At 42.0% G+C, this 27979-nt stretch overlaps 1 protein-coding gene across 1 annotated transcript; it reads right to left on the bottom strand.

Moving 5' to 3' along the window:
• Positions 1-1205: 1205 nt before the first annotated feature.
• LOC146856933 (mitotic-spindle organizing protein 2B-like) lies at positions 1206-27910 on the bottom strand. The gene is made up of 3 exons (XM_085647393.1): positions 27612-27910; positions 25005-25153; positions 1206-2243 (listed from the first exon to the last, which is right to left on the bottom strand). Exons 1-3 carry the CDS (start codon positions 27779-27781, stop codon positions 2086-2088), a joined length of 477 nt encoding a protein of 158 aa, XP_085503519.1. The 5' UTR covers positions 27782-27910; the 3' UTR covers positions 1206-2085.
• Positions 27911-27979: the final 69 nt, after the last annotated feature.

The raw sequence follows: 27979 nt of genomic DNA on the forward strand, positions 1-27979 counted from the left end.
TTATTGGGATTAGTCTTGCACACTCAAAACAAACCATTCCATGCAGTTATTTCAGTTTTTATGGTGGATTAAAGTATTAGCAGTAGGTCGCAATCATTAGTTGGAGGGGTGAACTCAAACACATGGTTGGAGGGATTAATACAGGAGTTAGTGGAGATTAAATATTGTTAGGTTGCAGAGGTACAACTTTCAGCATAGGGAGAAGAGATTGTGATCTTGTAAATGAGTTGTAGGAAATATGCTGAAATAAAGAAAAGTTAATTGTGCATGTGTCAGAGTATCTAATGGCACATAGTTGTACTGGAGATGCACCACAACATGCGAGTCAGCACTGGCAATAAGGAAACTGTAATGCAATGTGCCGGTCTGAATGGGGCTGAGATGTCAGTGTACCCATTTACAAGCGTATCAGGTCTGGGTTGGCAGAACAGTTTGCTTACACAGCGAGGATTTTGGGTCAGTCCTATTTAACCACTGGCTATTTGGATTAGCCTCTTTCAGCCACTGGCTTGAGACATTGTCAATCACAACTTAAAACAGCACACGGAAGGAGCTCCATCGTGTGAAGGCTGTTTGGCAATTAATTCCACCTCCTATGGAATGCTTGCATTGCAATACAGACAGGTCTATTTTACATTAAAAAGTACATTTGACAATCACAGTTTTTCCAAATTTAAGATTTTACCTTATATATCCATTCTATACAGAAAGCTATTTTTACTCAAGTAAGATCTTTTTAATGTTTTTGTTATGACAACAGTGCCAGCCTGCCCATAACATGGTCTTAGAGCTTACTTTATTGCAACTACTAATACCACATCACACAAATACCACCACCAATACCAAATCAACACACCAACAATAACACCAATAGCCTGCACAGCAGCCCACCACCAATATTACCAATACCAGAATCAAACATTGGTAAAGCCAATAGGTCCGTATTTAACATGTTTTTTGCGTGAAAACATTTGTGCCTTCCAACTGACATTTGCTGTAACATTACATATACACACATTGGCTTTACCGATATGTGCCTCCCAGAGTTACAGAAATCAAACTGCACAAACACACAGCATCAGTCGAAGAATGTAGAAATTGATTTCTTTATGAAATCGTGATTTTTTTTGAGTCACATGAACAGGGAAAACATATGAAGAGCAATGTGAAATAAATATGGCTTCCAGACCCAAGAGGCCCAAACATCAATAAAACTCATTTTAATACAAAGTGAAGAACTACAATGTTTTCCATCATCCTGTATGTTAGATTAATAGGTGTTACGTTCATGCAGCTTTCTCTAATTTTCTTAACTGTCCATTATTTTATTTTTTACTGTACATTTCTTCCTGGGGTCAGTAGATTTTGTTAGCTGTAGATCCTCAATCAATTCTTCATTTAACACATATGGCTTGTGGAAAGTGGTTTACACTCATCAAAAGCCTTAAGAGAGAATCATGCTGCTAACTCGAGCCAATACAGTTTAATAGTATAATTAAGAATACAATGCTTTCATGAAGAAATTATGTAGCTAATTTTCAGTTTTAGCGCAACTCCAACATTACCTGTGAACGAATACAAACTTAGAAACAGAACACGTTACTCTCAATCTTATAAAAGGTACTTTTATAATAAAGCTTTTATGCATGTAAGAGAACAGAAAAATATAAACAACCGGACACACTTCAACCTGCAACAAAGTAAGGTTTCTTTCACGCATATACAGGTATTTTCATAATTCTGTGTTACATGACAGGCAAGAATTTTAAATTAAATACGTCCTTTGCCAAATGACTATCCCCAATATTAATAAATACAAAGTTATAGTTTTCATGAATAATATACATCCATGTCTGTACAAGCAACACAAGAGGGATGCCCAACTTTGGTTCATAAATTCCAAGCTTTTAGGACATCTAGAAGGAATACATTTACAAACAATGTATCTAAAACAACACTCCTTTCTAGTCAAAGGTGACCCTGAATATCGTGGAGAAGTCCAAAATTCATGGTCCAACGGAAACCCACTCTATAAAATAACTTTTGGGTAAAGACATGTAACGCATATTGGCTTCTTCAGTTGTCTTATGAACCGCCACTTCCTGCGCTCTTCCCAGAGCCCCCGCTCTTCTGCGCTCTGCTGGCGCTGGGCTGACGAGGCACTCTTTGGCTCGACCCTTCACGGCTGCCGCGATCTGCTGCAGCTTGTGCACCACTCCCAACAGGATGTGGTTTATTCCTTCCTGAGGAAGAATACAATTATACATTACTAGTCTTACAACACATTAGGGACTGCATAGGCACTGTCGGTGTTCTAGTGATGCACTGCACCTCAGCAACTTACCAAAGAATTTGCTGAAATTCCATCCCCTTTTAAACCACTTAAAATACTGTTCCAAAACATTAAGAAATTGTTAAATACACGGCATTAATTTACATAAAAGTAAGTTTAAGGTAATATTTTTGTTCATAAGTGAATGCTGTTCAAATTTGAATTTATGGTTCATTAATGCAAAGTCTTTATTATTTGGGTGAGTGCTCTAAGGAAATGTAAGATTGAACTGCACTACTGACAGGGGTTCCAGTATAAAAAAATATGTACACACGTTTTCAAAATTTAGCAATGAGGCTATGTATAATGCTCTCTGAATGTGCTCTGAGTAGATGCAAATATTTGCAAAAGCTTGAAAGCAAGCAGCAGGATTATTTGCTTCCAAAATAAAATATTCACAAAAAATGCAACTAGGAAAAATAAACATTTTGCTAAATCACTGTAAAATGTTATGTACCATTTCTTTGCAGCATTACCCTACTCTGGTACGCGCCCTGGCATAATCCGAGACGCTTTGTCAGAGCGGTTATATAATGAGATTGCTGCCATAATTGGTCGACACACTACATTGCATGAAAGGGACCAGTGAATTTTGATACAGGACAAGTAGATTTATGAAACAACCTGGCCTATGGACAAGATGATTTTTTTTTTTTATTCCACACCCCTGTTAGTGCCTGCACCCCAACTACTGAATAAAAAACAAACTTGGCCTGCAAACAGCCATTGCTTAGTTATGTCAATAATGGCAAGTGGCAGGCACTGTGACTTATTATTCATCATCAGATTTTGACTGGGAGCAAGCAAGAAAGAGGCAAGTGGAAAAGACAGATAGATATAAAACATGAATTTACCGTTCCCTTTGGTCAGCTGAGTCAATATTTAAGTGCTGAACCATGCAACTCTATTGATTATCAGGCAATAAACAAAGTTTAGATACTAACCGATCACCTTATATTTCCAGTAAATTATGCCTACTGAACAAGCCTTAGCCGTTAATTGAATGAATGGTGCATCTCTCTACCATATGGAAGCTGTGGTATACATGGAGAGATTAATATTTTAGCAAATGAACTTTCAGTTCAACAGGATAGAATGTCATGATATCAGATACACATTAAAAGGTAAAATATTCTTTGATTTAAAATCTCAACTTGTGTGTTTGCTATTATCTACCCCCCCCCCCCCCCCCCCCACAAGAATGGCCATCTCTTCTACTTGCTAAGAGTAGATTAATAGTTTTAGGTCCTTCCCCACTTTTTCTGCCTCCATTTCAAGCAGCGCTAATTGTCATTTTACTTGGCTTGCTTTTCTTGCTCTCGAGTACACTTCCTGCCTATTAACATCAAAAGTCATATTTGATATATTTTAAAACACCAGCAATACTAAGTAACGCATTTCATAGCAGAAAACATTGAGATAGAAAGATGTGCTTCAACTAATATGAAGATATATCTGAATGCATAAATAAGAATAATATGTTTCAAAACATAAAAATACATGTGTGTATGAAATGGGTAGATACAGTTTACGCAGATGTTTTGGTACCAACGCATTCACTGCACCGCCTCTGCACACAGAAGAGAAGCAAGGAGACAGCAAAGAATAATAAGGCCACTTTAGCACAATGAAGAACTAGATCAAGGGTTTAATTTTTAACAAAATGTGCGGAGCAAAGAGGCTCTCCAACTATAATGATAACTGTGTCTTCAGTCTGCGTCCAAATGAGTAACCACAGCAACAAATATTCATGGTGCAATCGCACGTTTGAGTTCCTGTCTTCAACTCCTTTTCCACCGGTTAGGCTGCAGTTACTTGCGACTAAAGAAAACTTAGTTTGAAGACTGAGAAATAATCAGAATGTCTTTTAAAGCATAAACTATTGTCTTTTGGGAATTGCCAATTAAACAATGATTCCATTATGATTTTTAGGATATTATTTAGGTATTTCTTTATTACTTTCGAGTTTAGAGTTAAATAGTAAGCCTTACAATCTAATTTGTAGACAGTCGGGTGTCTTCGCCCATTTTATTTCAATTTATTTGCAGAGTATAACATATGTTCAAGGCATACTTCTGCAGATAAAATAAACACATTATGCAGTGAGACCTACAGGTTGCACGTGGAATCTGAAAATGTATGTGGTCGCATTATCTCAATTTTAGCTAGTGCCCAGCCATCAATCCTGTGAAAAGGCCATACAAAAGAGCACTCCTTACTTTTAAAGAGGAATTGAATTGGCTCTGTGCCAAAATCAAATCAAGTATGTACTTGAGAATACCCACGGTCCGCAAAGAAAATTTCAGATGTACAGAAGCATTTTTTGGTCGCACACACTGTAATTGGCAAAATCGCAGAGGTTGTGACCACAAATTGGACTTTTTAGATGTACTAAACACCTTTTGAGAACTGAAGGCCATTCCAATGAGCAAAACAGGATTTGCTACTTATTCCTAAATGTAATTAAGAGGTAGAATGGAAGGAACAGCCCCCTCTCAATTGCAATTCACAATTTGATGTATCACTGATTTGTAACCACAAATGCATTCCCAAACTACTGAAAACTTACAGACCCCTCAAAGAAGTGGTAACCGATAATCCAAATGGAATTCAGTGGGACCTCTTTGCCTTTCAAGAATCATTATGGGTGGCCCCATGGGGGAGGGAGGAGCAAGCGATTTAGGGGACATTTTGTGAGATGACCTGTTAGTATGTACAAATTGCATCACAAGATAAAGGCAGGTCCCAACAGTCAGTGTGCACATTTCATCCATTCTCTGCGACCTGCTTTTTTTTTTAATCTGGTCTCTTATATTCCAACAAGTGTGATTTTGTTCTCTTTACGGTAAAAGACCATAAAGACCTATTGGAAGAGAAAAAGTACTATAAGCTTAAAAAATTAACTATTTTCTTTTTAAAGATGCTGTTATCAGAGTCGCTTATTGGGTTTTGAGGTAAGTGTTGAGAAAGCTGCTCATTTGAGATCCCTTGTACTGAAGAAAGCTAGTGCTCCAAAAGGAGAATATTCCAGGCACGTACATACAGTTCCTCAACCAATATTTGTCAGCTAGGACCTTTTGCAGTTTTTCAGGGTAAGCCTAGATTCCAACAGAGCAATGTGAAACACCAAGCTGCAATTCAAAGTCAGAGCTGAAAGGCAAACAGTATTGACATGCCTCATCTGAAGCTCAAACTAAGAAAAATGTTCTCCATTTTATGAAATGGAGTCAAGCTTGTTGATAAAGTGCATTGAAAATACCAAGCGCTACTATTCGAATTAAAATACCACATACATTTCTTAATTTAAGAACAATATTTTTGATTATTAGCTATACACAATGACGCTAAATATTCATACTAAGACAGACAAAAGCAGGAAATGGAGTACCAATTATACTGTGGAAAGTACCAAGTCCAGAGTATCCGTCAAAACATCAAAATTTGATGCCATTCAGTTGTGATGTAATATGGAATCTCCCAGCTGATCTTGAATGCAGCTTCTGTCTTACCCTCAAGGTTAATGATGAACAGGGAAAAGGATTGGAAAAATAATCTCTCAATGCTGGGAAAATCCACAAATGACTTTGGAAATAAGCCATATTTGGGAATGCGTAGCCACCTTGTCAATGTGAGAAAACTATCCAATTCTGAAAAAGGAACAGCCTGCAGTTTTAAGCTGTTCATGGCAGACATAATGGCTAATATGAAATCAGTTTTCAAAGTAAGCCACATGCTTAAAGAACAAGTTACTTATCTTCTGTAACACCTAATAGAGATAGGATGTAGCCTCAGATGCCATATCTTCACATTCTCTTCAGGCACCAGACTGGATCCAGGGTACCTGGAAATTCAAAGGTAAGGAATCTGCAGCTAGAAGTCTATCAGATGAACAAGTTACTTACCTTTGGTAAAGCATTATCTGGTAGAGACAATATCTAGCTTTGGATACCTTACCTTTGAATCCTTACCTGTGAATTTCCCCAGGCATCTTTGATCCAGTCTAGCACCTGGGGAGAATTCTAAGATAAGGAATTTGGGGCTAGATTTCACTATTAGATAGGAACTTGGTCACACAGCTAAAAGAAATAGGCTGATTTAACGTATTCCCAGTCGAAAATGCTCATAAGTCTATTAAAAAGCTTTTCATAAAGTATTTCTTTGGGGTTTTCTAAATTTCAGCATGTCGTCATATTGCCACTCCGCAACTTTGAGATCACCAACAATTATGTCAGAAACTGTTGACTGACATGGTCAGTCCTGACCACAACTGGGGTATATTTCCCACGGCTCTAAGGCACTAGAGGTATGTTAACCTGCCATGTAGAGCTGGGAAAAACAGATTATAAGGTATCAAGAACACAAATACAACTTAAGAAGCCACACAATTGTCACTCTCAAAAAGGTGCAAAAAGAAAGACCACAGGACCAACTTAATTCAAATATGCAACAAAAATCAGAAACATCACTTCAATAATAAGACTGGTCCAATGTTTTCAGACCTGTTCAATTGGCACATGAAGAGATACCATTAATAGACTTCACTTTTCCTTTGGCTTCAGCACAGGATAACTGCAGATTTCCCTATCCAAACCCATTTCTGAGCACAACCTTGAATTGTTCGAGATTCTATTGTATTATGGACGGTGCTCTTTTGCGAATTAGGACTACATTATTAAAATACAGATATATTTTACGAATACAGTATAAAAAAACTCGTAGGAAGCAACAACAAAATACCAAATACAAATATAAAAAAACTCAAACTAATACGTATTCTCTGTGACTGTTTAGCTGACACCACCTCTAATTTACATTAAAAGAAAGGTTTAAATAGTCACGCCATATGCAAAACTCTTACCTATGAGCCTCAGAAGGAGTGCTCACCCAAAAGAGCAAACTGCTTCATGTCATTTATATCTCCTTCAATATCACACTGACGCCCTCACCAAACCTTTATTTTAGTGAGTCTGCACAGGATGCTCCAAGGGGCACTTCTGTGCATTCAGTATTTAGAACGGCTTCAACATGAGGTATATGGCGCAGCCAGTCACTTGCCACTACAGTAACGTAATGACACAGCCTCTTGGAAAAAGTTTTACAGAGGCAGCATAAAGAGTTATTTGGATTACCATTACATTAAGAAAGTCAGGATTGAACAGGCGATCTATTGTCAGATTGCCCAGCTATCATTGAAGCATGTATGGAGTTGAACTGGGCATTAACCCCTTCGCTGCTAGGCCTTTTCCCCCCTGTGCTAAGCCTTTTTTGGGCTATTTGGGGTAGTGCGCGCTTAGGCCCCTGTAACTTTTTGACCACATAAGGTATCCACGTCAAATTTGCGTCCTTTTCTTGCAACATCATGGGGATTCTAAAGGTACCCAGGGTTTGTGGATTCCCCTGGAGGGGTCCCAGGAATTAGCCAAAATACAGCAAAACTTTTTTTTGGGGAGGGGGGATGGGAAATACGGGCAGCAGATGAAAGCGTCTGGGTTTTTCTCTGCAAATGGTATCAAAAAAGGGTTTGTGGGGCTGAAATCACCATTTTCACAGCTTTTAGGGAATGACAGACTTTTGTCAGAAAACCAACATTTTTTTTACACAGTTTGGCCATTTTTCTGGGACATAGCCTATTTTTGCTATTTTTTGTGCTTTCAACCTCCTTCCAGTTAATGGTAGAAATGGGTATGAAAGCAATAATGGATCCTGGAAAGCTATACATTTTTGAAAAGTAGACGAAATTCTGAATTCAGAAAGGGGTCATTTGTGTAGATCCATCAAGGTTTCTTTATAGAAACTAACAGTTAAATATAGGAAAAAATGAAATTTAGTTGAAAAAAATAGCCTTTTGTGTCAACGTTTTTACCTGTAACTTCTTCTAATTATGACAGCTCTTTGAAAGCAATATACCGTTACATCCGCTGGACCTTCCTGGTTGTGGGGATATATAGGACTTGTAGGTTCACCAAGAACCCGACGAACCCAGAGTCAAAAACTGAGCAGCAATTTGCAATGGTTTTTTATTATGTTCCGGGTATATAGCAATTATTGTGGGAAAATGTATACATGGAAAAATCGGTATGAAAGACACCTATGTATTTCTGAAATGGGAACAAATTATAGAGTTTAGAAACCATACATATTTGCACATTTTCGAAATTGGGAACACTCATACTAGCATGAGAATTATCGGTCATTTTTCAAAATGACTTCTTTTTTTACACAAAGTCTTTCATTTGGAAGGCAGAAATGCATCGAAAGGTAATAACAGTTGCTTTACAAATCAGAATTACCCCAAGTCTCCCAATAAAAATGGTACCTCACTAGTGTGGGTGGGCATAGTGCCCACGACAGGAAATGGCTCAAAACCCAATGTGGTCACACCTCAATTTTGCAGTGAAAAATTACCCTTTTTTGGCAAAGTGCCTAGCTGTAGTTTTTGAACCCTAGCTCTGCGGGCACCTTGGGAAACCTAGCAAACCTATACATTTTTGAAAACTAGACATTTTGATGTGGCCTCAATACGTTTTGGGCCCTTGCCTTTTGCGGGTACTTGGGCCTCCCACACGAGTGAGGCACCATTTTTATCGGTAGATGAGGGGGAATGCTGGGTGGTAGAAAATTTGCGTCAGCTCGGTGATGTCACAAATTTCCCACACAAAAACATTTGAAAAAAGTGATTTTTTCAGCTAAAATTGAGGTTTGCAGGGGATTCTGGGTAAGGAAACGTTGGGGGATCCACGCAAGCCATACATCCCTGGAATCCCCTGGGTGTCTAGTCTTCAGAAATGTGTGGGTTTGGTAGGTTTCCCTAGGTGCCGGCAGAGCTAGGTTTCAAAAACTACAGCTAGGCACTTTGCCAGCGTAATCGTTGGCTTCTAATGGGCTTTTTGCCCCCCCCCGGGGGGGCAGATAGGGAGCTACTGCCCCCATCTTTTCCCCAGGGGGGCAGAAAGGCTGTAATTGTTGCGGGTGGGGTTGGGGGCACTGGCATGCCCGTTTTTGGCAGCCCCCACCCTAATTAAAATTTGCCCTAAAAAATCCCTGGCGACTAGTGGGATTGTTGCCCCCCGGGGGTGCAGATTGGGGGTTAATGCCCCCATCTGCCCCACAGGTGGAGCAGAAAGCCTACTAGATGCCATGGATTTTTTTGAGCAAATTTTAATTAGGGTGGGGGTTACCAAAACCAGGCATGCCAATGCCCCCACCCTAATAAACATTTGCCCCAAAAAATCCCTGGCGTCTAGTGGGATTTTTGCCCCCCCGGGGGGGCAGATTGGGGCTGCTGCCCCATCTGCCCCCCGGGGGGGCAGGAAGGCTGTAATTTTTGCGGGGGAGGGGGCATGCCCGTTTTGGGCAACCCCACTCTAATTCCAATTTGCCCCAAAAAGAACCCTGGCGTCTAGAGGGCTTTTTGCCCCTCCGGTAGGCAGATGGGGTCTAATGCCCCCATCTGCCCCCCAGGGGGGCTGAAAGTCCACTAGACGCCAGGGAGTTTTTTGGGCAAATTTTAATTAGGGTGGGGGCTGCCCTAAACGGGCATGTCAATGCCGCCACTCTAATTAAAAATTTCCCCAAAAAATCCCTGGCATCTACTGGGCTTTTTGCCCCCCCCGGGGGGCAGATTGGGGCTAATGCCCCCATTTGCCACCCACAGGGGGGCAGGCTGTAATTGTTGCGGGGGAGGGGGTGGGGCATGGGCATGCCGGTTTTGGGCAGCCCCCACCCTAATTCAAATTTGCCTAAAAAAAATCCCTGGCGACTAGTGGCCTTTTTGCCCCCCCGGGGGCTGATTGGGGGCTAATGCCTCCATCTACCCCCCAGGGGGGGCAGAAAGGCTGTAATTTTTGTGGGGCAGGGGTGGGGGCCTTGGCATGCCCATTTTGGGCAGCCCCCACCCTAATTCCGATTTACCCCTAAAACTCCCTGGCATCTAGTGGGCTTTTTGCGCCCCGGGGGGAGGGGGGGCAGACAGGCTGTCATTTTTGCGGGGGTGAGGGCATGGGCATGCCCATATTGGGCAGCCCCCACCACCAATTATTAAAAAAATTAAATCCCTGGTATCTAGTGGTCTTTCTGCACCCCCGGGGGAGCAGATTCCATCTGCCCCCGGGGGGGGGGGGGGGCAGAAGACTATCTTTGCAGCGGGAGGTGTGGGGGCATTGGCATGCCTATTTTGGGCAGCCCCCACCCCTAATTATAATTTTTTTTTTTTAACTCTCTGGTATCTAGTGGGTTTTCTGCCCCCCCCCTCCAGGGGGACAGATTGGTGGCTACTGTCCCATCTGCCCCCCCCAGGGGGGGCAGAAAGTCTATATTGGCCCAAATGTATATGGGGGGAGCAAAGGCCCTTGCCCAAGGGGCCGCTCCCCACTCCCTGGTGTCTAGTGGGTGGATCCCTGCTTGGGGATCGCCCTCCTGGGAGATTCTCCCCTTTCCAATGATAGCCCCCTGAGCACGTAGAAAGTGAAACTGAAATGAACCTAAAGGTTCATTTTAGTTTTGGTTTCTGTGAAATGACGACAGCGCGAGGTGCGCACTGATCGTCCTTTCACAGAAACAAGGGAGGGGGCCTCGGGAGCTGGGGAAGCTCTTCCCCAGCTCCTGAGGCTCTGGGAGAGAAAAGGAAATCTCTCTGCTGTCTGCAGCAGAGGGATTTCGTGCCCCTGTCCTCGTGACGGAATGGTTCCGTCATGAGCACCGATGCTCATGACGGAACCATTCCGTCATGAGCATCGAAGGGGTTAAATAAACGGGGTGCCATGGTCTCCCCTCACACTCAATTTTTTCTTGAAGACCCGGTCTTGTCAGATTTTGTTATTCGGAATGGTCATCTGAAGAAATAGAACTAAGAGTCAACAGAGGAGAAATGACTAGTACAATTACCTCACTAGCCAACAATAGACCCCAAATAATCTTGAAACTTCCTCAGACCAAACACTTGATCCGGATCTTGCCACATCCCTCCTCAAGGTGTTAGGGGAGTAACTATTCTCCAATAGTTGTCAGCCTCAAAGCCAGGATAATGCTCTGACCAACACTCACAGAAGATACTAACAGGTGAGAATATTTGTGCCCCCTTTTCCTAATCAGATTAAAGAAAGACTGTGGTAATGACAAAGCTGCATAACTGGTGTGGCTTACACACACACACATATATATGTACACATACATATATACACAGACACACACACACACACACACACACGTCTATACATACATATATATATATATGAAATTCACTGAAAAAAACCATAGGTTTCATGCACGTTATAGTTAAAATAAGTTGAAAAAAAAGGTGAAAAAATATTTTTTTTAAAAACATAATTAAAGGAATTGACACACTGAAATAGAAAAATTTAGAAATCCAGTTAAAATCATTAAACATCATAGCTTTAGAGAAGTTATAGATAGGAATTAGCATTTAAAAAAACTTTGAAATTCACTGAAAAAACCATAGGTTTCATGCACGTTATAGTTAGGAATTGGCATTTAAAAAACCTTAGAAATTCACTGAAAAAACCATAGGTTTCAGGGGCGTTATAGTTAGCTGGACATTTCCCTCGTACAAGACCCTAGAAATTCCCCCGTTATAGTTAGTTCAGCTAACTGTAACTCGCGCCCCCGCAATGCACTGCTGATGACGTCACATATGACATCACTCATGACATGGTCAGTGACATCACTGATGACATCTCAAATGACATCACTGATGACCTCACTGATGACGTCATCCAGTGAGTGTGTTACTGTAAAGTTTAAATAGGTTTAATATATATAGCGAAAGGCCTATGGAAGAATGAGTGGGTGTATAAGTGTGTGAATGGATGATTTTCTAGGTGCGTAACTGACTATGAGTGAGTCATTAAACGTATCTTACTGCAGACTAGTGACTAAACTGTGTGAATGTCTGTATCTGTCTATCTGTTGGTGTATACGTGGCTGCATGGTTTTGTGAATAGCTATATGAGTGTCTATATGGGTTATTGATTGGTTGTCTGAGTATCTGTATGGGTGCCTGAGTGTTTGTGTGGGTAGGGTGTGTATGACTCTGTGCATAGATGTGTGAGTGGGTGATTCTATGGGTGCATGGTTTTAAGAGTGCATCTGTGATGGACTGCATGGGTGGGTGAGTGTGTGTATGGTTGTGTTAGTGATTGAATGTATATCTCAGTGGTACATGTGACAGTAACTACATATGTGAAAAGCAGTATATATGTGTGTAAGAGTATATAACTGGCTATATGTGAGTGTGTGATTGTATAAGAGTGTAAGAATGTGGTAGTATTTTTATGAGTAAGTGAACTTGTGTGTGTATAACTGTATAGGTGAGTAAACTGGACTGTGATTAATTATTTGCATGACTGACTAGGTGTGTCAGTACCTCTATGGATGATTGGCGGTGTGTGTGTGTCTATATAGGTGTATAAATGCATATGACAGTCCTGTACTGAGTGACTGTAAGTATGAGTGACTGTACAGGTGAGTGAGTGGAGGTGTATGTAGACCTAAGAGTCAATGAGTGGGTATGTAGTTATTGGTATTGGCCGTCTGAAATTTTGAGTCAGTGTATCAAAGGTTATATTGGGGTGTGAGAAGATGCACTAATTTATCACATGAATGATGTCATCAGTGATGTCATTTGAGATATCATCAGTGATGTCATCAGTGAAGTCACTGACCATGTCATGAGTGATGTAATATGTGACGTCATCAGCAGTGCATTGCGGGGGCGCGAGTTATAGTTAGCTTAACTAACTATAACGGGGGAATTTCTAGGGTTTTGTACGAGGGAACTGTCCAGCTAACTATAACGCCCCTGAAACCTATGGTTTTTTCAGTTAATTTCTAAGGTTTTTTAAATGCCAATTCCTAACTATAACGTGCATGAAACCTATGGTTTTTTCAGTGAATTTCAAAGTTTTTTTAGATGCTAATTCCTATCTATAACTTCTCTAAAGCTATGATGTTTAATGATTTTAACTGGATTTCTAAATTTTTCTATTTCAGTGTGTCAATTCCTTTAATTATGTTTTTTTTTTAAAATATTTTTTCACCTTTTTTTCAACTTATTTTTTCAATTAATTCTTTTAAAAATTAAAAAATATTTGTTTTTAATGTATTTTTTAAAAAAAATTGTAAATTTTTTAAAAATATTTTTTTACATTTTGTAAACTATATTTTCAATATATTTTTTTCCCATTTTTTTTGATCCGCACACCCAACGCGAGAGAAATCGTGCACCCAACGCGTTAGGATGCGCAACTCCTAATTTTACTGTAAAAGAAAAAAAATAGCCTCTATCACTAATTTTTATTATCCCCGGGGACCCAATCCGCCGGGGCTTATAAAAAAACGTTGGAGACCGTGGGGGGAGCCCCAACGCCCCCACGGTCCCAGTCGGCTCTCCGCGTCCTTCGGGAGCTGGCATTGCTTTTCCACATGGGGAGCTGCTAACATGCAGCTCCCCGTGTGGAAAAGCAATATCGTTTGGATTTTGAAAGAGAGCAGGTTTCCCTGCTCTCTCTTTCAAAATCCTAACGAAGTTTGCTATGGGAGCCCGGAGACTCCCGCCCTCTCATACCAAACAACAGTGTCCTGGGGGTGGGCACCCCAGGACACTGTAGGAGCCGGCCCTGGGGGGTGACGGTCCCCAGGGCCCTAGAGGGCTCCAGGAGGGGGGGCCACGCAGCCCCCCTCCCCCATTAATTTATAAAGGTTTGGCCCCCGGGATTTGGCTTACCCGGGGGCTAATTATTAACGAAGCGCGGAAGCCCGCGCTTTGTTTTCTTTTTTTTTTCTTCTGGCCGGGTCTGCGCAACCTGCGCGCATTCCGCCGTTTAAAAAAAAAAAAAAGGGGCCCCAGGGGGTCCTTCTGGGACCCCCTAAGCAACACTAGAGGGTCAGAGTATTTCTACCCTGCCCCCTTTACATCTTTCACACACTTATTTCCCTTACTTAATCAGCCTCGCTTCTACCGAGGCACAACATGGCTGCAAACAGTTCCCGGTTTCGAATGTAGACAGACACTTGACAGCCAATTAGCATTCAGCGCGTGATCGGGAGGGTGCGCGCTCGGTTCGCAGAGGGTGCGCTTAGGGTGCGCGGATCCTCCAAGGCCATAGATATATCTATCTTTTTTACTCTAATTTTCTCAGGAACTACTGAACAGATTTACACCATTTATGCAAAAGGCACGAGTCTGAACTGAGGACTACCTCTTTGCCAAATTTGGTGTAATTCCGTTCAGCAGTTCGGGCTGTAGCTGCGTCAACAGGTCCTATGGGAAATTGCATGAGGAAAATAGGTCCTAACTATAACTACCTACTGGCGACCGCCAGTAGCCTTACATATATATATATATATATATATATATATATATACACACACATACATATACACACACACACACACACACATCATACACATACACATATATACACACATCATACCATACACACATCATATCATACACACACACACACATCATACACACACACACACATCATACACACACACACACATCATACACACACACACACACCAATCATACACACACACACACACCAATCATACACACACACACACATCATACACACACATCATACACACACACACACCATAGCACTGTGAGTTTCACAAGGAGCATGTCTGTGCGTAAAGTTACAGGAGGTACTATGCAATTGTAGGCTTTTCGAAATCAAAGGTAGGTTTATAGCTTTGGAGAGTCATTTTACACTGGCAAATGCCCAGCAGCTCCCCCAACAATAAAGTTTGCGTAAGTAAAGTTAAAAGTATGCTGTGGTATTGGGTATGTGGCAAAGGTGAGGTAATTCTGTGTCTTTTTTAATGTCCTTAGAGAACCTGCACATTTAGTAAAGAAGAAATGGTAAGTTCACTTTGTCTTTTTTACTGGTGCACACATCTCACATGCAAATACCCATGACTGTTTTAAAACAACAAATCAGCCTTCTATGTAGGACAATGTTTTAAAAGTACGGTTTTGGCCAGTAGCAGAGATTGCGTCTCAGTGGAGAACTGCTGTCCAGGCCCTAACTTTGGTTAATGATGACAATTCTGAAGGCAGAATCAGAGACTGAGACAGCAGATACTGAAACACTATCTGAGGGAGAGAATCTGGAAGTGACTTTTCAGAAGGTGGAATTCTATCCGAACAGACATCTTCCAGCGATTCTGAGGGATACGATGATGGCAATCGTGCTGTCCCTTCACAAGAACAGTCTGTGCAGCGGGGCGTCTGTAGTCTGGTGGACCAACTCAGAGAGCAGACGTGCGACGGCAAGCACAGTCCTAGTGCTCTCTTGGCAACCCCCCAATTTATTTCAGCCCCAAATTCTGCCTTTCACTGGTGACACTGGATGTAAAGTCGATACAGACAATTTTTAGGTTGAGCCGCGCAGCACGAATGCTCTGCTCTATGGGGAGCCTTCTTGTAAGCACTCCAAACTTTCCCTAGACTTCTGTGTGGGTCTGGCAACTCCCAAACATTCCATTAGCCTTTGCGTGTGGCTTTCAATAATGAAAGCACGCAATTGGCCAAAGACGGGTGCATGTCCCACCTTTTCTCTAAACTTTCACTCCCATGGAGTTTGGGTCTTGGGAGCGAGCCGCGGCGCGCAGGGTGGAAGCTGCATTCCTCCTGGGTGACGTGGTGTCACATGCTTTTGCTTGTTTTGGTTGCTCTGCCCCCGTCACCCACCCGCTGTCCATGTTCACAATGCTCCCACCCTCCTCCTGTTCTCCGCATTCCCAGCAGCTGACACTGGTCTTAGATACATTATCACACCTCATGCTTTTTGCATTTATTTGAAGTGATCTTCATTCACAGCCTGCAACAATCGACGACAGTGTCATGTACAGCTTTTATCTCCGTTTCATGCGTGGATTTATGGTGTCTTTTTATTCACCACCTTCTGCATTTTAAAAAAACGTAAATCATGGAAAGAAATAAGCACTCCTCGCGTCAAAGTGCACCGTAGGTGTTACTTGGGAGGGTCATTGTGCACACCTGACAGCACATATTTAGAGAATATAAACTCCAAACGAGGATAAAGGAGTCCAACGCGCAGAGTGAACATTTCTACGCACGCGCCATCTGTGCAGCCAATCCGATGCTAGTTACGGATCATTCTTATGTATAGCTTCAGTCACATTTTTTGGAACGCTAAATGTTAAAAATATCCTGCTTTTAGGCACTTTCAATGAAATTAGTTCATGTTTGCAATTTCACGTTGGTCTCATTTCTGACTCCAGGTGTCCTTGCCGTAGTGCTCCTCGCAGGCCCCTGCTGGGGGCTTAATTTGAGCCGGGGTCTACCGGTGCACACATTGGCACTGAGCATTATAACACTTTTTATCAATCACAGTCGTGTGATTCTTAACTAAAGTAAAGTAAGAGGCTGCTTGCACCAGTATGAGGCTGTTCCGCTTCAACAACAGCAGTGTAAGGTAGGTTCGAGTCAGGTGCTCATATAAAGTGCTCCAATACATTCGGGTTGAGCTTGTTATGTAGCACTTCGTACCACGTTTCACCATTGGCTTGAACGGTAAATAACAAGCGTTATAATCATCCCATCTAATTATACTCAATTTGCCAACCTCAGAAAGATGGACGGCTGGATGACCCACTCATTTTCGCCACCAGATCGATGTCATCAAGCGATCGATCCTTGGGGCTATTATCCCAACGGCAATTTCTCGTTTGTCTCATTTCTGACTCCAGGTGTCCTTGCCGTAGTGCTCTCCGCAGACCCCTGCTGGGGGCTTCATTTGGCACGGTGCACACATTGGCACTTAATTATTAGCGCTTACACTTTGGACGTGTTGTGTTACATACTCCTTAGGCAATATGCCGTTTCTGTTTTTTAACATAGAAAACTGCAAGTTATCTGTATTATACTTAATTTTTATGTTACATGTTTCAGCCAGGATATTGTGGCCACAGCAACATTTGTGCCCTTGTGCTGCCCAGACAGGAAGCACACCAGCCCCGCCACTGTGACAGGAGGCAGACCCGGCACCCCACCCACACTCCCAACAGACGGCTCTACAGTAAATAGTCTGTTTACTGTTTCTTATAGCTGCAATCTCCCTCCACTGGCTCCTCACCCACCCCCTTCACTCTTCCCCTCTCTCTCTTCCACTGTCTCCTGGATGGTAAGTACTTGCCGACACAAACTCCCCTGAATAGGCCTTGAACTACAATACCCTCAAAAAAATCAACTGCTACAATTCGGTGCTGGTTTCCCATTTATCAGACAATTTTCAACAGATTACTTATGGAGGCCTTATATTCTGCAAAACGAATAACCCCTCCCAAAGGCGAGACATATTGGCTATGCCAATGCTTGTTAACAATTGACTCCTTTCATCTCTTTTTGGATGTTGACTTCCTTGAGCAGATTGTGGAGCAAACAAATTTGCATGCCGAACAATTTCTGAAAGAGAATGAAGACACTCTAGGGCCTCATTTTAGGGCACAGCAGTGGACTCTCCCTTCGCTTAAAGATACTTTTGGGCCTTATGCACAACATGGGGTTAGTGCAGAAACCAACCTTGCAGTCCTATTTGTCTACTCGCACTGTTTGTGTAACGCCCATCTTCGCACCGTACATGACTAGAGATTGTTTTTTGCTTTTCAGCCTATGGTACATTTCAATGACAATTCTGCTGCATTGCCCTGGGATCATCCAGACATTATCAGGTTGTTCAAAATTCAGTCTGTTGTGGAACATGTGTCTGCCAGGTTTCCAGAGATTTATACTCCTAGAAAGAATATAGTCATTGAGAAGTCCTTGATCTTGTACAAAGGGTGGCTGCTGTTCAGGCAGTACCTTGCGAGCAAATGAGCTCGCTATGGCATACATATGTACGTGCATGAGAGACCTATACTGGCTACATGTACAGCTTGAGAGTGTATACAGAGAAGGACTCCTCTCTAAACCCTGTAGGTTGTCCTCCCATACTAGGAGTCACAGGAAAGATTGTATGAGAGCATGTCCAGCCATTCCTTCACAACGGTTATAAACTTTATGTGGACAATTTAATTTCTAAAAGGGAGTAAAGCTGTTAAGTGATGTGCAAAGCTGACACTGTGGCATGTGGTACGGTTATTTCTTGCTGCAAAGGATTCGTGCAGGAGCTTGTTTTTAACCCCTTCGACGCTCATGACGGAACGGTTCCGTCATGAGCGTCGGTTGAGCTGTGCTCATGACGGAACCGTTCCGTCATGACCACGCCCGCGCAGGTAACGGTCAGCACAGCGGGGGAATCCGCCCCGCATGGAAGGGGTTAAGCAGCTCCAGAAATCCCAGAGCACTACACTGCGTTCCAACCAACCGGTCACAGTCAAGTTCTGATAGGCCTGATGTGTATATGCTTATTTCATGATGAGAGCACTTCCCGCATCATGGTTTGGGGTAAGATGGCTAAAGTTCACAAGCCCACTTGTATACTTGATTACAACAAGTACATGGGCAGAGTGGAGAAGAACGACCAGGTCTTCAGCTATACAATGATTCGTAAAACTCACACTTGGTACAAGAAACTGTTTACCCACCCGTTCCAGCTGGCAACATACGCAAGTACAACATATGTTGTTTATAGCCAGACAACCACAAGAAGACTCATGTCTTTCAAGGACTTTGTTGTTTGTCATTGAAAGTCTTACTGCTACAGAAGCAGCAAGCTCAGCCTGATATGCTTTGGAGGACGTGGCAAGACTGCAGGAGTGATAATTTGCTAATTGTTCTGCTGAAAGAGCTAAAAAGACTTGGCCATGTTATTGTTGTAAAGTCTGCTCTAAACAAGGAAAGAGGCAAGAGAGTCATTTTTTTCTGTCCCGCTACCCATCTCACCCAGCCCTGCGTTTTTGTACTTGATTTACATAGTACCATACAAAAGTGAAGTATTGGGAAATTGTTTGAGGTGGATCTGCAGCTTTCAATGGCTTTGCATGGACCACTACTTTACAAGGTAAGCAGCTGTAAAATTTTTGTTCCTCTACTTGAGGAAATCATAGACTTGCTTATGAACTGCTCAACAGTTTTAGCAACTGTCAGAATGTGGTAGGTGTTCTGTTCGCCGACTGACAAGTGCATTACAGTCCCCACAATGCACATAATACTGGAAAGAACATAATCCACGTTGTTACGGAGTACCCTGTGTGACAAAATTGTAAAGACGTGTTGTTAGACCTGGCACCACTGGCGTGGGTCTCCCTTCCATCTTTCGCTTTTGTCTCCTCTGTGTTTGCTGGTGTTAGAAGCTCTGGGCGCTGTGCCACTGCCATTCAGTGCCACAGCGCAAATGCTCCCTATTGTAAAATGACTGTCTGAACTGGTATTCCCCAAACCCTAGCTGACCCAGGGAACATGTTTGAAGAATCGATTTTGGTATGCCTGATCTCAGAATATTAGAGTGCGTCTTTTAGTGGGGATTATTTTTATATTCTGTGTGTGGGAGTGCCACTTTTGAGAAGTGGGTATTTTCTTGCCTAAGTCTTCTCCTGTTACGTGTATTGGGTGTCTGGTTTTGGAGGGACAGGGCAGGCTGAGCCCGACCTGGATTGAACAGAGAGATCTGCAGTTGGAGTATGGGGAGGGGAGACCCTTAGATCTGAGCAGGGCTGTGTCTGGCAAGGTGAATAATGGCTCCACCTCCCACTGTGCGTCTGATGGCAGACCCCCTCTTCCTGAAAGGCAGGATGCCGCCTTGTAAATAGCGTGCTCCAGGACGACCTCAAACTGGTTCTGGCTGGGTTCAATGACTTGTGACTTTTGAAGAACAAAGACTTTGGGGTATAAATATCTGTGCTAAAACGCCTACACGGTGTGTTACTTCGGGGTGTCAAGACGAACCTCTGTCTGTGTAACTAGAGGAAAAGGACTTTGAAACTTTTATCTATCTTTCTGAAGCAACTACCCAAGGGCCTGATTTGAGCTTGCCTCCTGCCAAAGTCTCAGGGACATTAGACTTCACCCATCAGCCTTCCGAGTTCCCATTGAGGGGGGATTCTACTGGCAGGTGAGGTTTCTGCCGAGAATTCCAGAGCCTCTGGGTTTACTGCGGGGAACGCAGGCCAAAATTCATCGCTATCGCTATTGTGGGCCGCTGCAGCTGAGGAGCTGTGCCGCTGAGTGCCCGCCTTTCATTCTCCCTCAGGGTCATTGTGAGCGCACGCCACGGACCGCCGCAGCTGGGGGCTGTGGCCGCTGCGAGTCCGCCTGTCATCATCGCTGCTTCCTCACAAAGCTACGTGCTGTGCCCCTTTTACCTTCAGGTACATTGTACATCACTGGGTCGCATAGCTCCCGGCCTCGACCTAAGTTAGTTTCATCCGCTTGTGATTGCTTTTTAAGTGACTTTACGTGCATTGTGGCTCCTTGATCGCTTTTGAGCCGTGTTTTAAGCCTATATAAATATTCGTATTTTTCGATAACTACTTGTGTGGTGTCCCTTTGTCGTGTCTTTACTGCGTTATTGTGTATGGTCATAAATGCTTCACACACTGCCTCTGAGATAGGCCTGTCTGCTCGTGCTTTGATAACCCCTGCTCAGGGTTGGGCAGGGGTTATCAAAGGGTGTAGCCCCCTTACTCTGACTTAGGAATAAGGGTCCCTATTTGGACATTGGCGCCAGCCACTGCCCACTAGAGATCCTCATTTCTAACACTTGTCTAGATTTTGAAGTGCTTTTTAGGGAGATTATGTATGCAACCCAAGGACCACCCTAATTGCCCACGAGAACCAGAGTAAGTGTAATAAGTCAAACAGATGTCCCGTGGGACTCATTCACTGACACGTCTATTTTTGCTTTGTAAGTGTGCAAACTGCATCATAACCAATGTTATTGAAAAAGGGTTCAGGACACAATATCCTGTATGATGATTGTTTTAACATCTTTAATATAAGGACAATACACATTTCCTTATACATCCAAATTAGTGCAGACGGTGTAGTGCTCGGATAGTGATATATATATATATACACATACATATACATACACACACACACACATATATACACACACACACGCGCACACACACACAAACATAGAAGACACTGAACACATCCCAAGGTTGTACAGGATTTTATATCAAACAAACATAAGCGGTTATCCGGTCTGTTCATGTCCAGTATCTCCTGCTGAACCATAACCTGTTTTGAAAGCAACATTAGGAGAGGATGTCAATGATTCACCCTATAGTTATTCTTCGAGTCTCATCAGAATAAAAGTTGTCTGACAAAACTTAAATAGAAACTGTGGAACATTGGGACCTTCAATAAGCCATTCTGTTAGCTTCACGTGCAAGAATATTTCAAGACTGTCTACAATTTATACCGGACGGCTCGGTTGAAGAAAAAAAAAAAAAAAAAAAAAAAACCATAAATAAATAAATAAAGAAAATTAAAAAAAGAAAAAAAATTGATGGACGGCTCTGTCGTGTTGATGGAGTAGTGCGTCAAACGTGAAAAGCCACTGACGTGAATCCCCGTTTCAGTGGCTCTTGTCAATGCTTTTAAACTGACCGCCAGCTTGGTGGTGATTTGTAAATTTGGCAGACGTGAAGTCCTCCCCCAGGACGGCAAAGTCTTTGTTATCAACTAAAATGTAAAGATAGCCCTTACTAAGAACTCCTTGTCCCCCACAATGTGGTTTTTGAGCCCTAGCTCACCCAGCACATAAGCAAACCCGATTTTGTTTTTAAACTACACTACCAGGAGAGATCAGGGATGCATGACTTTCGTGGCTCTCACCAGGTAATTTAACCCAGAAGCCTTTGCAAACGTCAAACGTTGGTAAGAAACACATTTTCATCACTAGGCCTACTCACACAAGTGAGGTACCATTTTTAATTGGGGGACTTGGGGAAATGCCAGGTGGAAGGAAGTTTGTGGCTCCCCACAGATTCCAGAACTTTATCACAAAAATTAGCAAAATGTGTTTAAGCCAAAATTTGTGGTTTGCAAGGGATTCTGAGGAAAAAAGAAATCTGGTGAGCGCGACGCAAGTCACCCTACCCTGGATACCGCTTGGCGTCAAGTTTTTAAAAATGTACAGGTTTGCTAGGTTTCACTAGGTCATGGGTACTCACAAACATTGCCCAGAGCCACAAATTATGGTCTGTGGTGTGACTGAGAGTTGCGCTGATGCCAATATGGCAGTATGGGGTCTGGATGGGTCATGACTTGTGTATGGAGGTCAAAAAAAAGTTTATAAATGGGAAAGCTTTGATTTGCAGGTTAATAAATGCTTGCACGTTTATTTAACATTTTTTTCCTGAATATAGGTTTGCTCAGCAACTGAACTGCAGCTCGTGCTGCTGTTCACCAGGGGTGTAAAGGTCAAGAGGGCCGCAAGCAGCCCCCAGGCCGTACTTGGAGTATCACTGCCCTAGGTACTCGCTTGGAAAAAAGGGACGGTTTTCAGAGGAAAAATGTGATGCGTCCATATTGTGTTTTGGCCCATTTCCTGTCGTAAGCCTTAGGCCTAGCCACAAAAGTGAGGTACCATTTTTATCGAGATATTTGGGGGAAGGCCAGGTGGACGGAAGTTTGTAGCACTCAGCAGATTTCAGAAATTTCCATCACAGAAATGTAAGGAAAATGTGTTTGAGTCAAAGTTTGAGGTTAGCCAGGGATTCTTAGTAAAAAAAAAAATGTTTTTTAAAACTGGTGAGAGCTACGCAAGTCAGCCCACCTTGGATACCCCTAGGTGTCTAGTTTTAAAAAATGTACAGGTTTTTTAGGTTTCTCTAGGTGCCATCTGAGCTAGAGTCCAAAATCTACAGCTACCACCTTGGAAATAAGGGTCTGTTTTCAATACAAAAATGTGATGCGTTCATGTTGTGTTTTGGCCCATTTCCTGTCACAGCCACAAAGCCTACACACACACACACACACAATCGAGGTAACATTTTTATGTAACGACTTGTGGGAGCATAAAATAACAGAACATTTGTGATTACCATTTGGTTTTCGCTGCATTGGTCTTTCAAATGTTAACCAGTGTATAAGAAAGAAGACATTTCGAAAAATACCTTCTAAATGATATGCTAGTATAGGTACCCACAAATTTAGAAATGTACAAATAACTATTGCTCCTAAACTTAATATCTTGTACCCATTTCAGAAATACATCGGTTTCCTTGATACCCATTTTTCACTCTACCTATTTCACTATATGAATTGGTTATACTCCGTACTCAATAAAAAGCCATTGTAAGGTGCAGCCCAGTTGTTGGCTTGGGTACCTTGGGTTCTTGGAGAATCTACAAACCCTATATATCCCAGCAACCTGAAGGGTCTAGGGGATGTAATGGTAAACTACTTTTGTAAATCGGCCAATGTAACAAAAAGTTACCGATGAAAATGTCACAAATGGCTGTTTTTTCCTACTCATTTTCAATATTTCATTATTTTAACACTTATTTTCCTTGGGAACCCCTATAGGGATCTACACATATGACCCCTTGCTGAATACAGTGTTTTGTCTACTTTTCAGAAATATACAGCTTTCCTGGATCACTCATTGGTTTCAAACTTGTTTTTATCACAAACTGGAAATAGGTTGAGCCCACAAAATAGGAAAAATGGGCTCCCTCTTCGAAAAGCTCCAAAACTGTGGTACAAAAATAGGCTTTTTGATTCAGCTCTGCATGTTCCTGAAAGTTGGGAAGATGGTGATTTTAGTAAAGCAAACTCTTCATTTATGCCATCTCTAGGTAAAAATAACATACACTTACCTGGAGCACTTTATCCCCGGAGCACTTTACCCCTTTTTTCTCAAAAAGATACAAAGGTTTGCTATATTTTGCCTCTTTTCTCAGTCTCCTCCAGGGAATCCACAAACCCAGGGTACCATTGAATCGCCAGGATGTTGAAAAAAAGGGTGAAAATTTGGTGTGGATACCTCATGTGGAAAAAAATGTATGGGGCCCTAAGCACAAACTACCCCAAACAGTCAAAAAAGGGCTCAGCCCAGGTAGTGGTGGCAGGGGGAGGTTGGGCAGAAGCTAAGGGGTTAAGAAAAACTATAAACAAAAACCCAGCTCCCTCTCAAAAAAAAAAAAAAAAAAAAAAAAACACACCAAAAAAATAAATACAGTCCTTTTGAGATCCACCCCCAAAACTCAGTCAGAGCTTGTTTCTATAAAATCTGACACCCTGCATAGCTATCCATTATGGTCTGGTCACAGGGTCCTGCAGAAGGCCAGGTTCTACAGCCAACAACCATCATCTTGCACACCAAATGCAAGGATTATGATAACACAATGCTTATATCTATAAGTAACACCACCTAAAAACACATTGTTATTATAAAACACATTCACAAAACGATATATATTTACAGTGGACTCACTGGTAAAAGTTAATGGTGGTGTGTTATGTAATCTTACCTGTAAACTAATTTATGACATTAGAAATTGCATTTGTTACATCAATAAATATGGTTACAGATGTTTATGCTAAATAAAATGAATACCTTAAAACTAGGAACCTTATTTATATATAACTAGAATGCTGAAAATAATTTGGAGAAAGATATCAGGATTATGACATTAAAAGAGTACATTGTGCCACTGCCTTCTCAAAGCAATTCATTACAGTTGATGATTGTGTATGAGGGCAACGTTGTAGAGATATTTAACTAACCTCTAGATTCAGGAAGGCCAACAGGCAGTAGAGCAGAAAGACTTTCAGTAGAGGCTGGGTCTGTTGATCTGTGCCCAGAGCACATAGATTTGAGCATCTGGTAGACTGCCAAGGGGGCCACGTTCATCTTCAATAAATCCAACAGAATTCTGTAAAAAAAAAAAAAAAGAGAGAACAGCATTAAATTACAAATGTTGGTGCTGATTCTAGGGAGAATAGCTGGTGTCTTTTCACACAAGTGCTAAAATCTCAAGCAAGACTGTCAAGTTTCTGATTTTTTTAATACCACTACAAATCAGATCAATGTGAAGGGAAGAGCAAACATTATGAAAGAAGAAAATATGAAATACTCTAAACTGTGATAAGGGAAGGATAAAGATTGCAGCTGAACTGTGCATGGGAAAACAAAGCCCTCAGTACTAGAAAAGAATATAAATCCTCCTTAATAGAGAGGTTTTAGAAAAGGGCTCTGTGCTGGTCACAGCAGGCAAACACTTAAGCATGTGGCATCAGATAAATGCTACCTCAAGGACCTGTAATTACACCCATATGCTTCCTCAGTCTCAAATGATTAACATAGTGGAATATTGTGATGTTTTGTGTTTTTTTGTTCGTTTTTTTTTTTTTTATTATTATTAATTTTTTGAAAGGGTATTCCTTGTGTGTTGATTCGGACAAAGTGCTTAAGACATAGCACACTACCTTATTGCATTCTTCTGTTCCTGTGAAGCCATAGAAGGAACTAGCTATTGATGTATTAGTTCCTTATGAAGGCATCTCGAATGGAAAGGTCTACATCCTCGTGGCGATAGGCTACTTTTCCAAGTGGGAAGATGTGAAATGGGTTTCTGAAGTTGATTCTGACACAGTCATTACATTTTTACAGGACTTGTTCAGAAGAGAAGTATTTTCTGAGGATATAGTTTTGGAAAATGGCACACAGTTTATTTCAAGTGCATTTACCTCCTTTCTTCCGAATGCTAATATTCAACTTGTAAAAAAGGCATTATATTCCCCAAATATGACTATTTTAGTTGAAAGATTTAATAAAACTCTGGTAGAAGGTATTCAGTTGGCTCCCAAGCCAAGCATGGATAGCAAGAAACATGCAGCAAATCTGATTTAGTCATATCATTGTACCCCACACTGTACCACCAAATTCCACCTTTTGTTTTGCTTAAGGAAAGCAAACCAAGACAGGAGCTGAATCCCAGCTAGTTAGGTGCCAAGGATGATTTGATTAATCTTTAAGAAAATATATAAAATGGTTCATGTTAATTCTGAAAACATGGCAAAACATAAAGAAAGTGAAAGTTTGTAAGCAAAAGCCTTTGAGTGGGTGTGACTAAGTAAACGTTAAATTACCTGTGCATGTGAAAAAGGGGTGTTCTAAATTTTCTTACGTTTTTAAAGTAGTGAAACTAGGAAAGACATCTGCTTTAGTAAGTAATGGATCTCGGTGGAGTAACAAATGCAATGTTTCTGCTCAAAGAGATTGCAACAGTAACAATGAACCGGATTTTGCTAATGATACCGCAAAGATTTAAAACAATTGAAATACTTGGGACATACTGTAGATAGGTCAGTGCCTAATGGAAAAGTTAAAAAAGGAATAAACATCAACCTAAGATTTGAGAATTGTATAATGCATTAGTTTACCTAAAAGGTTTTATTATGTTGTAATGTATTAGTTATGCAAGCAAAATGTATCTTTATGATTTTTTGTTTTTATATAAAGAAGGAATGTACGTTGTAGTTTGCATATAGATTGCAAGGCTAGAATGTAGATTGTCAGATATTCCATTACAGCTTGTGTGCATAGTTAGTGGACAGTCTAACTTGTCATTATCTTTTAATGTGATTAGTGCCACTGTGTTTATGCTCTCTACACGTTTTAAGTTATATGGAGTGTTCTTGTCGGTTGCGCTGCTTTGGCCTTCTTGTAAGGATGCTCCAATGGAGCTTCTTCATAAACATCACTTGTGGATCTTTTGTACTACGCCAGTTTCTCAACAAGCTCAGCTGGTGCTTCTGAAGTTAACTGGAAATGAACAGCAGGCTCCGCCTAACATATCAGCAACTGTGCTCGCATCTAATATTGCAGGAAATTCCGTGAAATTTGTAGGCACAGCGCTTCTCTAACACTTCCCACCTGGCATCAGAAATTGACACCAGGCAGGAATAGTTCCTGCTTGCAGACCATGTCGAATACAAGCTCATGTCCCTCTAAGTCGAGGGAATGACCAATACCTTCCGTGAAAGAGTGGCAAATTGTTCAGTTGATTCCACGGTGTATTTTTAAGCACTTGCTGCTACCTGCTTTCTCAGCTTGGGTATGGCACAAGTTGTCTTGTTACTTTGCATTTAAGGACACATACTTTTTATTCTATTATAAATCCAAGATTTAAAGTCGAAGAGAGCAATGTAACCCGTCCAAGCCTTCATGAGTTACACTCTCCTGGAGCTGGGAGACTTGAGACCTCTGCCTGCAGCAGACATTCGTGGCCATTCTTGCAGTGGTATCATCTCCCAGCGATCATGACTTGGTTTGCCTTCCCCAACGCCCCGTTGTTTGTGCACCCTTGGCCTTCTACAAAACCCCCTCACCGAAGGAGCTCTGGGTCCAAGCCTACGCCGGCTGCCTGGGCCAACTCATAGAGCTCGGTCTCTTCAGCGTTCAACACTTTTTTCTTCTTCTGCACGTGACGCTGTCCGGTGCCGCTCACTGTGACTGCCAGCCCCGGGGGGAGCGCAGGATCGGGGGCCGCCATTTGCATTAGTACAACCGCAGACTCCTTCCCGTCAGCAGCATCACCTTAGCAACCGGCAGAGTCAGCACTGGTACGCCGCGCAGCGAGAGCGTTCGGAAACAGCTGCTGACGTAAACACAGTTCCGCCTGCTCTCCCTATTATTGAAATAAACGCAGGACTAAACTGCCAACGAATAAAGGCTTACGAAGGCTACGGTACCCAAT

Source organism: Triturus cristatus, chromosome 3_2, assembly GCF_964204655.1.
Source record: "Triturus cristatus chromosome 3_2, aTriCri1.1, whole genome shotgun sequence".
Classification (NCBI taxonomy): domain Eukaryota; kingdom Metazoa; phylum Chordata; class Amphibia; order Caudata; family Salamandridae; genus Triturus; species Triturus cristatus.

Excerpts from the sequence above, each read along its gene's own strand:
- LOC146856933 (XM_085647393.1), bottom strand. The coding sequence starts at position 27,781 with ATGCAAATGGCGGCCCCCGATCCTGCGCTCCCCCCGGGGCTGGCAGTC. Across the intron at positions 25,154-27,611 it reads TTGGACCCAGAGCTCCTTCG|AATTCTGTTGGATTTATTGA; the intron begins GTGAGGGGGTTT and ends TTTTTTTTACAG. Across the intron at positions 2,244-25,004 it reads TGGCCTTCCTGAATCTAGAG|GAAGGAATAAACCACATCCT; the intron begins GTTAGTTAAATA and ends ATTCTTCCTCAG.